The following is a 12,301-nucleotide window of genomic DNA, read 5'->3' as shown; positions in this document are numbered from 1 at the left end:
GTACATTTTTACGCATTACTGCTAGTGCAGGAACATTAACACATACATTTTTACGCGTTACTGTTTCAATGCGTAAAAATGTACGCATTGAACCAGTAATGCGTAAAAATGTATGTGTTAATGTTCCTGCACTAGCGGGAATGCGTAAAAATGTACGCAATGCGTCCAGCTGACCTCCGAGGTCGGCAAGTTGCCAGCAGGGGACTGGAGCAGCAGTGAGTGACTAAGAGGGCACAGGATGGCTGCATGGAGCTGGTAGAAGCCCCAGGTAAGTGAAACTCATTTTTTATTTTGCTTGGACATTCCTTTTAACACTGTTCAGCTGTTTACCAATCTGCGGGTTATTCTGTATGGAGAGCTAAAGGGGGCAAAAGAGCACACTTCCTGCAGGAGTGTGAGATTGGACATGATTTTCCAGCATATCCAACCAGTAACACGCTGTCAGTGGACATGGGGGGGGGGGGGGGGTAAAAACAACACACTTGCAAAAAGCACCTGAAGGGATCTCAGATTATCGTTCTGGACAACTTAATTTGTCTTTAACTCACGCTTCCCACCATCTGATAGTAAAGGCTTACCATCTGACTCACTACAAGGTCTACATAGTGTAAAAGACATCCTTATGTCCTCCTGGCTTTTTTGTAATCAACTGTAGTGCCAGGGAAACACAGGTGATCAGCAAGGCACAAATAGAATAAATAAAATAAGACTTCTGTAGTGTAGAGGATTACATCACAACATTTCAATTTCAACACCGCAAAATGAGAAGTATACAATTACTTTGTGGGCCCATTGAAATGGTTCCCCTGCATAAAATGCAACTGCTCTAATGAATTGACCGACACCGTAAAACACATACAATAAAATGATAAATAGCTCATGGAGTAGCTATTTATGTTCACTGTTCACACACAGTGAATTCTGCCCCATGTCACTACTGGATTTCAGACCTAAAACTCGAGCTGTCATTCAAGAATTCTAACCACTGTGCTGCCTAGAGAGTTTAGTTTCAAAAAATTTTGTTGACAATAAAAGTCAGTTTAACAACAATGCAGAGAGCAATTTTATCCCTAGCAGGACTCATTTTATCGAAGGCCTGTGTTATCAGTATAGGTTAGCCACGGCTACCATGTCTTTGTAAAGATAGTGACCACTGCTTTGAGTCTCTCAGAAGCAAGAATATTAGGAACAATTTCTTTGGTCATGTCCATAGAAAGGGTTGGTTGCTGCCATTGCCGTGCTATATGCAATCTGGCCGATTTGGCAATGTGTTGAGCTAATCTGTGTTGCGGGAACTTCCAGCCAAATAGTTTGTCCCCAAGCAATAGCATTAAAGAGGAACTCCAGTGAAAATAATGTAGTAAATAAGTGTTTAATTTTTACAATAATTATTTATAAATGATTTAGACAGTGTTTGCGTGTTGTAAAATCGGTCCTCTCCCTTATTTACATTCAGACATTTATCACATGGTGACATTTTTACTGCTGGCAGGTGATGTCACTAGAAGGAGGCGCTGCTTGCTTTTTTGGCAGTTGGAAACAGCTGTTATTTCCCACAATGCAAAAAGGCTTCCACAGTGTGATGTCAGTACCTCAGTGCTGTGAGGCGCTGACATCACACTGTGGAAGGGGTTTCACCATAAAATCAGCCATACAGAGCCCCCTGATGATCCATTTGAGAAGAGGAATAGATTTCTCATGGGAAAAGGGGTATCAGCTACTGATTGGGATGAAGTTCAATTCTTGGTTACGGTTTCTCTTTAAGGGCTCAGTGGGAACAGTTCTACCAAAATGTTTGTCTGACAGGTTACACATTTAACGACTAACTGTACATGGTTTCTTGCAAGCTTTTGGAACGTTAAGTTTTTTTCCTTTAGACATTATACAGAGCTTCTAATACAGTTCTGTATAATGCCTAAAGAAGAAACTTAAAGATAGCAAGAGGTGGGCTCATAAAATGAAAAAAAAAAACTACCTGATCCGTGGGGCTGAGCGGATCATGTAGCCACAAAAAAAACGCCACTCTCCGGCGTTCCCTTGGGCCGCAATGGCCCACTTTCACTTTTGTGACCTCTAGTTCATGACGCTGCAAGGAGAGACTGTGTGTCTTTTACAACCTGCAGGGAGCCAGGGGAGCCGCAGGGGGCATGGCCAGGGAGAGAGCTGCCCAATAGAAGCTCTGGAAACCCTGCAGGAACGCCCTGGTGGACTTTTGAACAGGGAATTCCTCTCCCCTGTGTTTTCCTCCGAGATAGCGATAAATATTGTCGCTAATCTTGGGGTCTATAGCGCGGCGGTGGGTGGGCAGAGAGCGGCGGTGTGGGGACACAGAGGTATGTCGAAAGGCAGGGAACATGCCTCTGTGTCCCATCTGCATCCCCCCCAAGAAGCACCTCGGGTTCTCTTTATTGTTTCGAAAGTTTGCAATAAATGATGTACAGTTAGTCATTAACCACTTGAGGACCCACCCTTTACCCCCCCTTAAGGACCAGCGCTGTTTTAGGTGATCTGTGCTGGGTGGGCTCTGCAGCCCCCAGCACAGATCAAAGGGCACTCAGAGCGATCAGATCGCCCCCCTTTTTTCCCCACTAGGGGGATGATGTGCAGGGGGGGTCTGATCTCTCCTGCTGCCTGGCATTTTGCGGGGGGGGGGCACCTCAAAGCCCCCCTCCGCGGCGAAATCCTCCCCCTCCCTCTCCTACCTGCCACCCCCGGGAGATCTGGGCTGCACAGGACGCTATCCGTCCTGTGCAGCCAGTGACAGGACGTCCCCTGTCACATGGCGGCGATCCCCGGCCGCTGATTGGCCGGGGATCGCCGATCTGCCTTACGGCGCTGCTGCGCAGCAGCGCCGTACAAATGTAAACAAAGCGGATTATTTCCGCTTGTGTTCACATTTAGCCTGCGAGCCGCCATCGGCGGCCCGCAGGCTATTCACGGAGCCCCCCGCCGTGAATTGACAGGAAGCAGCCGCTCGTACAAGCGGCTGCTTCCTGATTAATTAGGCTGCAGCTGGCGACGCAATACTGCGTCGCTGGTCCTGCAGCTGCCACTTTGCCGACGCACGGTATAAGCGTGCGGTCGGCAAGTGGTTAAAGGTATCACCAGAATCAACGTTTGTTGGTTTGATGTCTGCATTTCTGCTTCTCGACTAACACTGTACCACACTTCACTTGCTTCTGACAGGTTAGTAATTTAAATCACTTTTTATGTATTTCAAGCTTATTTTAATATGCATACTTTCTTCTGACATTACTACTATTTTTTTTGTTTCAAGAAATTCTTATGAACTATAGAATTGGTCCAAGTAAAAACTGAATCTGCTGACTAACTGACTTTGTGTGGGAGTCTTCTGAAGCATGAAAGTGATATGCTTAAAACAAGCATAAGATCATTTTAGTGTAGTCATCTCAGAAATTGTCATATAGGGCATGACTTAACATGTTTTCTGGTTGCCAAATTAACTGAGTTCACTTCGATAACATCCAAACGGTTGATAAAAACCACTGTACTTTTAGATTCTTGCAGTTCTTAAAGCTTCCTTTCAATGTACTGAGCTGTGGCTCTAGTTCTGAGTCACTCATTCCGTCTCGCTGCCTGTGTACGTTTTCTTTTGTCTAACCCCTTTTTTCATTCCTTTATTATTATAAGTGACAAATATTAACACGAGAGTCACACTGACAAGGAAGAAATGCAGAAGTAGACCAAATTAGAGCTACATATTATCTGCTGCAACTCCGCAAAGCAAATCACAGGATAAAAGTGAACCTGAACCCCAACTGTCTTTTATTTTTTGTTTTGTTTTTAAGTATATAGGTATTTGTATGTCTTCCTGTGATACTCACAGGCACACATAAAGTCTGCTCATCCCTGCAGGGACATTAAGTAGACTAAGTTGGCAACCCTCTTGCCCCTTTGTCCGCAGTGGGAAAACATTTAAGAACAGACCGCTCATGTAAATCAAAGGGTTCACCTGAATCTAATGCAATTTTCCATCCACAGAAAAAAAACATGCAGCCAACTGCTTATTTCACTGATAGCTTTGTGTTTTCGTATTAGCAGTGAATGCACGTGCAAAAATATGAACGAGCTGACATGCTTTATGTTGTAAAACTTGTGTGAAAACATGATTGAGAACGTTTTAGATGTAAGTCCTACCAAAGGCATTTAGTATACTGTATTGTGTAAGTACTGGGTATTAATACTGATGTGTGCCTGTTTTGGACACTCCCCCAGTGCCATCCTTTGTCTGTTTACAGGGATGAACACATTTTTTGTGCTTGTGAGTATCTGAGTAAGCTGTAAGTTGTAGCTCTCCTGTGCCTATGCCATTACAGCCCATTTGCAATACATGGTGTGAGTGGGAGTTTGTTTCTCCCTTCTTAATTTGGAGTAAACCATGTTGCTTGTTGAACTGGCTTAATTCAAGATACTACAGTATTTTGTTAACTAATGTCCTCCAGTTGTAACAACTGTAGGGATTTTTATCTCTCTCTAAGGGACAAAATATAGGCATTCATACCTTCTTGTAAGTGCCATTGGCTACATATCTTTACTTTGTCTCTGTGAAGTCCCATATGTTAGGTATTCCCACAGTAAGCCCCTGGACTGTCAACAATTGAACAGGTAAACAGTGGAAATATCTGAGGAACAGAACTTCACAGAGACAAAGGGGTCGGTTCATAACAGGCTGTGCAGGAAAAAAATCTGGTTGGGAAAATACAGCATTCGGTATTTTAGACTTTTGTTTGCTAATTCATAAAAATATTCACATGTGCGTTAGAAGTTTGATAAATTACAGAAGCCCATTGATGAAAACCTGTTTGTAACAGCAAAAGAGAGTGAAGTGTCTCTGTGTTGTTACAAGCTGTTCCGTGCAGTGAGGGCATTACAATGGTAAGAGGCATCCCTTTAGATGTACACGTTTTGTTATACTGCCTCTGCTTGCTCTGAATCTGTCTGTTAGTCTTTCTTAATATTCTATTTAATTGCCACAGCTTACATTCACTTCCAAGAAACTTTACACATGGTTAGGTGATTTTCCACACTAGCTCCTACAAATCTTCAAACGGGAATTCAAGAGGTTAAACAGCCAAACAGCCTAAGGTATGCAGGGGAAGCCTGTTCTGTTCGGTTCTCACGCTGCTGCTGCCTGGGGGTTTAAAAGCTTGTCCCGTCTGAGAAGGCTGCAGGTCCTATCAGATTCCATCATTCAGACTTGCAGAAGACGGGGTGTTTCTATTGGCTCCCTGCTCCTGTCAGTCACAGCTCTCACTGCTTCTGCTTCTGAGTCTCGGCTCCCAGCACAGTCTCCTCGCACAGACTCCGCACTCTTTTTACCACTTTAAAGCTGACAGTATTGTTTTGTGGCATTACTGCATGTTGTAGGCTTTATGGATCGACATTTACTGACATGTGTTGAGATATTTACCGCACAAGTTGGTAATTTACCTCGCTGCTCGGTATTTCAGCTTTTCATGTGGTAACAGCCTTTATGAATTGACATTTTCCTAAGTGCTCGGTAAAGTCAGCGATTTTCTGCATTACCGAATGCGGTAATGCTTGGTGAATCAACCCCAAAGTACAGGTACATAGCTAATTAAAAAAATAAAAAAAAAAAAGCTTCAATTCACATGGTACAATACACTGCTTTAACTTCATTGTCTCACAGGTATGCTGAGAAGCAGACACAACCATGTTAGTGTGCTCAGGCCCTTAGGGAGAAATACTTGCACTGCAAAATGTTAGCCAGCATTACTAAAGAGCTCACTTTTTCCTCCCCTTTAGATTTCTTCTTTCGCCTGACCATTGTAATTTAAAAACAAATCTTTAATTCAACCTCTTTGTCTTTATGCCATGAACACAACTAAAAACTATTAACAGATTTTATTTTTTAATGCAGAATTTTCCATCTAAAGACCTCTTGCGATGCCAATCAAAAGATGTAATTGAAGCACATTTTATGTCTTCTGTGAAGGAAGCTGATGCTTTAAAACACAAGGGCCAGGTTATCAATGAAATGCAGAAAAAGGACCACAAGCAATTGTGGATGGGCTTACAGAATGGTAAGTATCTGAATTGCCTGTAGTGGCTTTTTTAACCATTTGTGTTTGCTGCCAATGCTTGGTTGTAGGGTGTTACTGTCTCTTAAAGAGAAACTCCGACCAAGAATTGAACTTTAATCCCAATCAGTAGCTGATAGCCCCTTTTACATGAGAAATCTATTCCTTTTCACAAACAGACCATCAGGGGGCGCTACATGGCTGATATTGTGGTGAAACCTTTCCCACAAGAAACAAGAAAAGTACGTACTCCTGGCAGTTTCCTGTCTGTGAACCTTGCTGCGTTGTGGGAAATAGCTGTTTATAGCTGTTTCCTACTGCCAAAAAAAGCATGCAGCAGCTACATCACCTGCCAACAGTAAAAATGGCACCATGTAATAAATGTCAGAATGTAAATCAGGGATTTAAAAGATTTTACAATGGGCAAACACTGACTAAATCATTTATACATAATTATTGTAAAAATGAAGCACTTTTTTATTACATTATTTGCACTGGAGTTCCTCTTTAAGTTGCTTATATAGAGAATGTTAACATTAGGTTTGATTAATGCTCTCTAAATAACACAGACATAACTGAAATGTAACTGTGTGTTGCTGCCAGGCTTGTATCAAGGATGTCTGCTTCAGTCATTTCAAAGAAGTATTGCTTCTGCTGCCAGAGGCTCTGACTGCCGTCCAGTCAATTTTCTTATAAAGTAATGGTTACTGAATAGAGGCATTCCTGTCAGTGCATTGCTTCTACTGTAGATGAAAGGCAGGAGGAATACAGCAAATTCCTAGACGGTTTCCTTCAGCTAGTACTGTGCGCAAGGGTCATCATAAATAGAAAATACCAACAATGGGCATATTTACCAACAAACAATTGGTGACAATTTCATTTTTTTGTAACTATCACCACTCACTGACTCTATTATAGACTGTAAATCTATAAGCAGAAAGGATTACTGGGATTAGACTTTAACTACTTCCCGACCGCCGTATAGACAAATGGCGGCCGGGAAGCAGACGCCGCAAGGACCGCCGTATTGACAAATGGCGGCGGTCCTTGTTTGGGCATGGGCGGAGCGATCGCGTCATCCGTGACGCGATCCTCCGCCTGTCGCCGCTCACTCGCCGCAACATCCCGCCGGCCATACGGAAGCGCCGGCGGGATGTTAACCCGACGATCGCCGCATACAAAGTGTATAATACACTTTGTAATGTTTACAAAGTGTATTATACAGGCTGCCTCCTGCCCTGGTGGTCCCAGTGTCCGAGGGACCACCAGGGCAGGCTGCAGCCACCCTAGTCTGCATCAAGCACACTGATTTTCTCCCCCCCGCCCCTGATCGCCCACAGCACCCATCAGACCCCCCCCTGCCCACCCCCCAGACCCCTGTTTGCACCCAATCACCCCCCTAATCACCCATCAATCACTCCCTGTCACTATCTGTCAACGCTATTTTTTTTTATACCCCCCCCTGCCCCCTGCTCCCTCCTGATCACCCCCCCACCCTCCAGATTCTCCCCAGACCCCCCCCCCCCCCATGCACTGTATGCATCTATCCCCCCTGATCACCTGTCAATCACCCATCAATCACCCCCTGTCACTGCCACCCATCAATCAGCCCCTAACCTGCCCCTTGCGGGCAATCTGATCACCCCCCCACACCAATAGATCGCCCGCAGATCCGACATCAGATCACCTCCCAAATCCATTGTTTACATCTATTCTCTCCTCTAAACACACACTAATTACCCATCAATCACCCATCAATCACCCCCTATCACCACCTGTCACTTTTACCTATCAGATTAGACCCTAATCTGCCCCTTGCGGGCACCCAATCACCCGCCCACACTCTCAGATTGCCCTCAGACCCCCCCTTATCAATTCACCAGTGCATTCATTACATCTGTTCTTCCCTGTAATAACCCACTGATCACCTGTCAATCACCTATCACCCATCAATCACCCCCTGTCACTGCCACCCATCAATCAGCCCCTAACCTGCCCCTTGCGGGCAATCTGATCACCCACCCACACCATTAGATCGCCCGCAAACCCGCCGTCAGATTACCTCCCAAATGTATATGGTTATATGGTAAAAATATAAAGTGCATGGTAACCAATCCTCGGAGCCTTGCAAATAAAATAGACGAACTAGAGTTCATTCTGAATGACAAAGGCTATGACATTGTGGGAATAACCGAGACATGGATGGATGAAAGCCATGACTGGATAGCTAATTTAAAAGGATACAATGTGTTTAGGAGGGATAGAACAGGGAAAAAAGGTGGAGGGGTTTGTCTCTTTGTTAAGAATTCTCTTACAGCTGTCCTCAACGATGAGATGGAGGAAGATTGCGAAGATGTGGAGTCCGTTTGGGTAAATATTCATGGTGGAAATAAAAGTTGCCAATTGCTTATTGGGGTATGCTACAGGCCACCTCTTATTAATGAAGCTGCAGAACTGCGATTACTACAGCAGATTGAAAAAGCTGCAGGTAAAAATGAGGTCATAATTATGGGCGACTTCAACTTTCCAGACATTGACTGGAGTATTGAGGCTACCCATTCTGGTAAAAGCAGCAGATTTCTGGCAGCACTACAGGACAATTACTTGACTCAAATGGTAACGGAACCAACTAGGGGGAATGCGTTACTGGATCTGATCATTTCTAATAGACCAGATAATGTATCAAATGTGCAGGTTCAAGAACATTTGGGAAATAGTGATCACAACATGATAACGTTTGAGCTGGTGACTGATAGGCCAAGGGGCAGCGGGACCACTAAAACTATGAACTTTAGAAAAGCAAAGTTCACTCAAATTAGGCAGGCACTAAGTTTGGTGAACTGGGATAATGTACTACAAGGGGAAGACACTGAAGGGAAATGGCAAGCTTTTAAACTTATACTCAATCAATACTGTAGTATGTATATCCCATATGGAAACAAAATGTCTAGGAATAAAAAAAGGCCTCTATGGATGAATAGAAAGGTTAAAGATAAAATGAAGAGGAAAAAGAATGCCTATAAGGTCTTAAAACAGGAGGGGACCGAGGCTGCACTAAGCAATTATAAGGAGTGCAATAAAAATTGTAAAAAAGAAATTAGGCAGGCAAAGATTGAAGCTGAAAAACAAATCGCTAAGGATAACAAATCTAACCCAAAAAAGTTTTACAAGTACATTAACTCTAAAAAAAGAAAGGTTGACTGTCTAGGACTCCTAAAGGATGAGGATGGGAACTCAATGGTGGATGACCAAGGTAAGGCAGAGTTATTAAATGCTTTCTTTGCTTCTGTCTTCACAAAAGAAACAGCTCTGTTGCAAACTACAGAGGCGGAAGAGTCTCAATCTTCTAACTGTAATATTAAATACTTAACGCAGGAAGAAGTGAAGGCAAGACTAAATAAATTAAAAATAGACAAGGCACCTGGCCCGGATGGCATGCATCCTCGGGTCCTAAGGGAATTAAGTTCAGTTATAGATAAACCCCTTTATCTTATCTTTTGTGACTCTCTTGCAACTGGCAGAGTCCCAGTGGATTGGCGTACAGCCCACGTTTTCCCATTATTTAAGAAGGGCAAAAAATCTGATCCAGGAAATTATAGACCTGTAAGTTTAACATCAGTTGTATGCAAACTATTTGAGGGGTTACTAAGAGATACTATACATGACTTCATAGTAGAAAATAATCTTATTTCTCAGCATCAACATGGGTTTACTAAAGACAGGTCCTGTTTGACTAACATGCTCAGCTTTTATGAGGTAGTGAATGCTAATATGGATATTGGGAATGCTGTAGATGTGATATACTTGGACTTTGCAAAGGCCTTCGACACTGTTCCCCACAAAAGTCTGGTGCAAAAGTTGAGGATGCAAGGACTGGGGAAGAGTCTGTGTGCATGGATAGGGAACTGGCTAATGGACAGAAAACAAAGAGTTGTGGTCAATGGATCATACTCAAAATGGGAGACTGTTAGCAGTGGGGTCCCACAGGGGTCTGTTCTGGGTCCAGTGCTCTTCAATTTATTTATTAATGACCTAGTAGATGCAGTAGTGAGCAATGTTGCTATTTTTGCAGATGATACAAAATTGTGCAGAATCATTAACTCTCAGGAAGATAGTGTCATATTGCAACAGGATCTGGATAGGATGGCTATATGGGCACATACATGGCAGATGAAATTCAATGTTGACAAATGTAAGGTCATGCATTTTGGACGTACGAATGGTCTAGCACCATACAAAATAAATGGGATACAGTTGGGGACATCAAACTTGGAGAAGGACTTAGGAGTACTCATTGACAACAAGTTAAATAATCGTACTCAATGCCAAGCAGCTGCAGCTAAAGCTAACAAAATTTTGGGATGCATTAAAAGGGAAATAAAAACTCGAGATGCTAGCATAATATTGCCCCTGTTTAACTCTCTAGTAAGGCCACATCTGGAATATGGAATTCAGTTCTGGGCACCACATTACAAAAAAGATATTGCAGTTTTAGAGCAGGTGCAGAGACGAGCAACAAAATTGATGCGTGGGATGGAAGGTCTCACTTATCAAGAAAGGTTAGATAAACTGGGTTTATTTAGTCTAGAGAAAAGACGCCTTAGAGGGGATCTAATTAACATGTATAAATACATCAGAGGGCAATATAATACCTTGGCGGATGAGCTTTTTGTCCCTAGGCCTTCTCAAAGGACTAGAGGACATGATCTGCGCATGGAGGAAAAACGTTTTAGCCATTTATTTAGGAAAGGGTTCTTTACAGTAAGAGTGATTAAGATGTGGAATGCATTGCCACAGGAAGTCGTTATGGCAAACTCTATACCTGCATTTAAAGGGGGCTTAGATGCTTTCCTTGCGTTGAAAGACATCCATGGCTACAATTACTAGATAATGCCTAATGATGTTGATCCAGGGATTTTATCTGATTGCCATCTGGAGTCTGGAAGGAATTTTTCCCTTTAGGGGCTAATTGGACCATGCCTTGTAAGGGTTTTTTCGCCTTCCTCTGGATCAACAGGGATATGTGAGGGAGCAGGCTGGTGTTGTACTTTGTACTGGTTGAACTCGATGGACGTATGTCTTTTTTCAACCAAAATAACTATGTAACTATGTAACTATGTATTGTTTACATCTGTTATCTTCTCTAAACACCCACTAATTACCCATCAGTCACCCATCAATCACCCCCTATCACTGTTACCTATCAGATCAGACCCTAATCTGCCCCTTGCGGGCACCCAATCACCCGCCTACACGCTCAGATTACCCTCAGACCCCCCCCTTATCAATTCGCCAGTGCAATATTTACATCTATCCTTCCCTGTAATAACCCACTGATCACCTGTCAATCACCTGCCAATCACCTATCACCCATCAATCACCCCCTGTCACTGCCACCCAACAATCAGCCCCTAACCTGCCCCTTGCGGGCAATCTGATTACCTACCCACACCAATAGATCGCCCGCAGATCCGACATCAGATCACCTCCCAAATGCAGTGTTTACACCCAAGCGCAGCGTTTACTCTCCTCTAAACACCCACTAATTACCCATCAATCACCCATCAATCACCCCCTATCACCACCTGTCACTGTTACCCATCAGATCAGACCCTAATCTGCCCCTTGCGGGCACCCAATCACCCGCCTACACGCTCAGATTACCCTCAGACCCCCCCTTATCAATTCGCCAGTGCAATATTTACATCTGTTCTCCCCTGTAATAACCCACTGATTACCTATCAATCACCCATCAATCACCCCCTGTCACTGCCACCCATCAATCACCCGCTGTCACTGCCACCCATCAATCAGCCCCTAACCTGCCCCTTGCGGGCAATCTGATCACCCACCCACACCAATAGATCGCTCGCAGATCCGACGTCCGATCACCTCCCAAGTGCAGTGTTTACATCTGTTCTCTACCCTAAACACCCACTAATTACCCATCAATCACCCCCTGTCACTGCTACCTATCAGATTAGACCCCTATCTGCCCCTAGGGCACTCAATCACCCGCCCACACCCTCAGAATGCCCTCAGACCCCAGCCCTCATCACCTCGCCAGTGCATTGCTTGCATCTATTCCCCCCTCTAATCACACCTTGAGACACCCATCAATCACCTCCTGTCACCCCCTAGCACACCTACCCATCAGATCAGGCCCTAATTTGCCCCGTGTGGGCTCCTGATCACTCGGCCAAACCCTCAGATCCCCCTCAGACCCCCTTCCGATCACC

General features: G+C 44.0%; 1 protein-coding gene across 2 annotated transcripts in view; it reads left to right on the top strand.

The window, feature by feature from the left end:
• Positions 1-12,301, top strand: part of ATG5 (autophagy related 5) — a 231,162-nt gene that overhangs the window by 48,799 nt on the left and 170,062 nt on the right. For both annotated transcript variants that reach the window (XM_068231243.1, XM_068231242.1), the window contains exon 5: positions 5,903-6,065. In XM_068231243.1, the coding sequence (XP_068087344.1) occupies positions 5,903-6,065 (163 nt within the window). The remainder of the gene's footprint in view (positions 1-5,902; positions 6,066-12,301) is intronic.

This window comes from Hyperolius riggenbachi, chromosome 4 (assembly GCF_040937935.1).
Source record: "Hyperolius riggenbachi isolate aHypRig1 chromosome 4, aHypRig1.pri, whole genome shotgun sequence".
Lineage (NCBI taxonomy): Eukaryota > Metazoa > Chordata > Amphibia > Anura > Hyperoliidae > Hyperolius > Hyperolius riggenbachi.
This window is presented reverse-complemented; position numbering and strand designations above follow the sequence as displayed.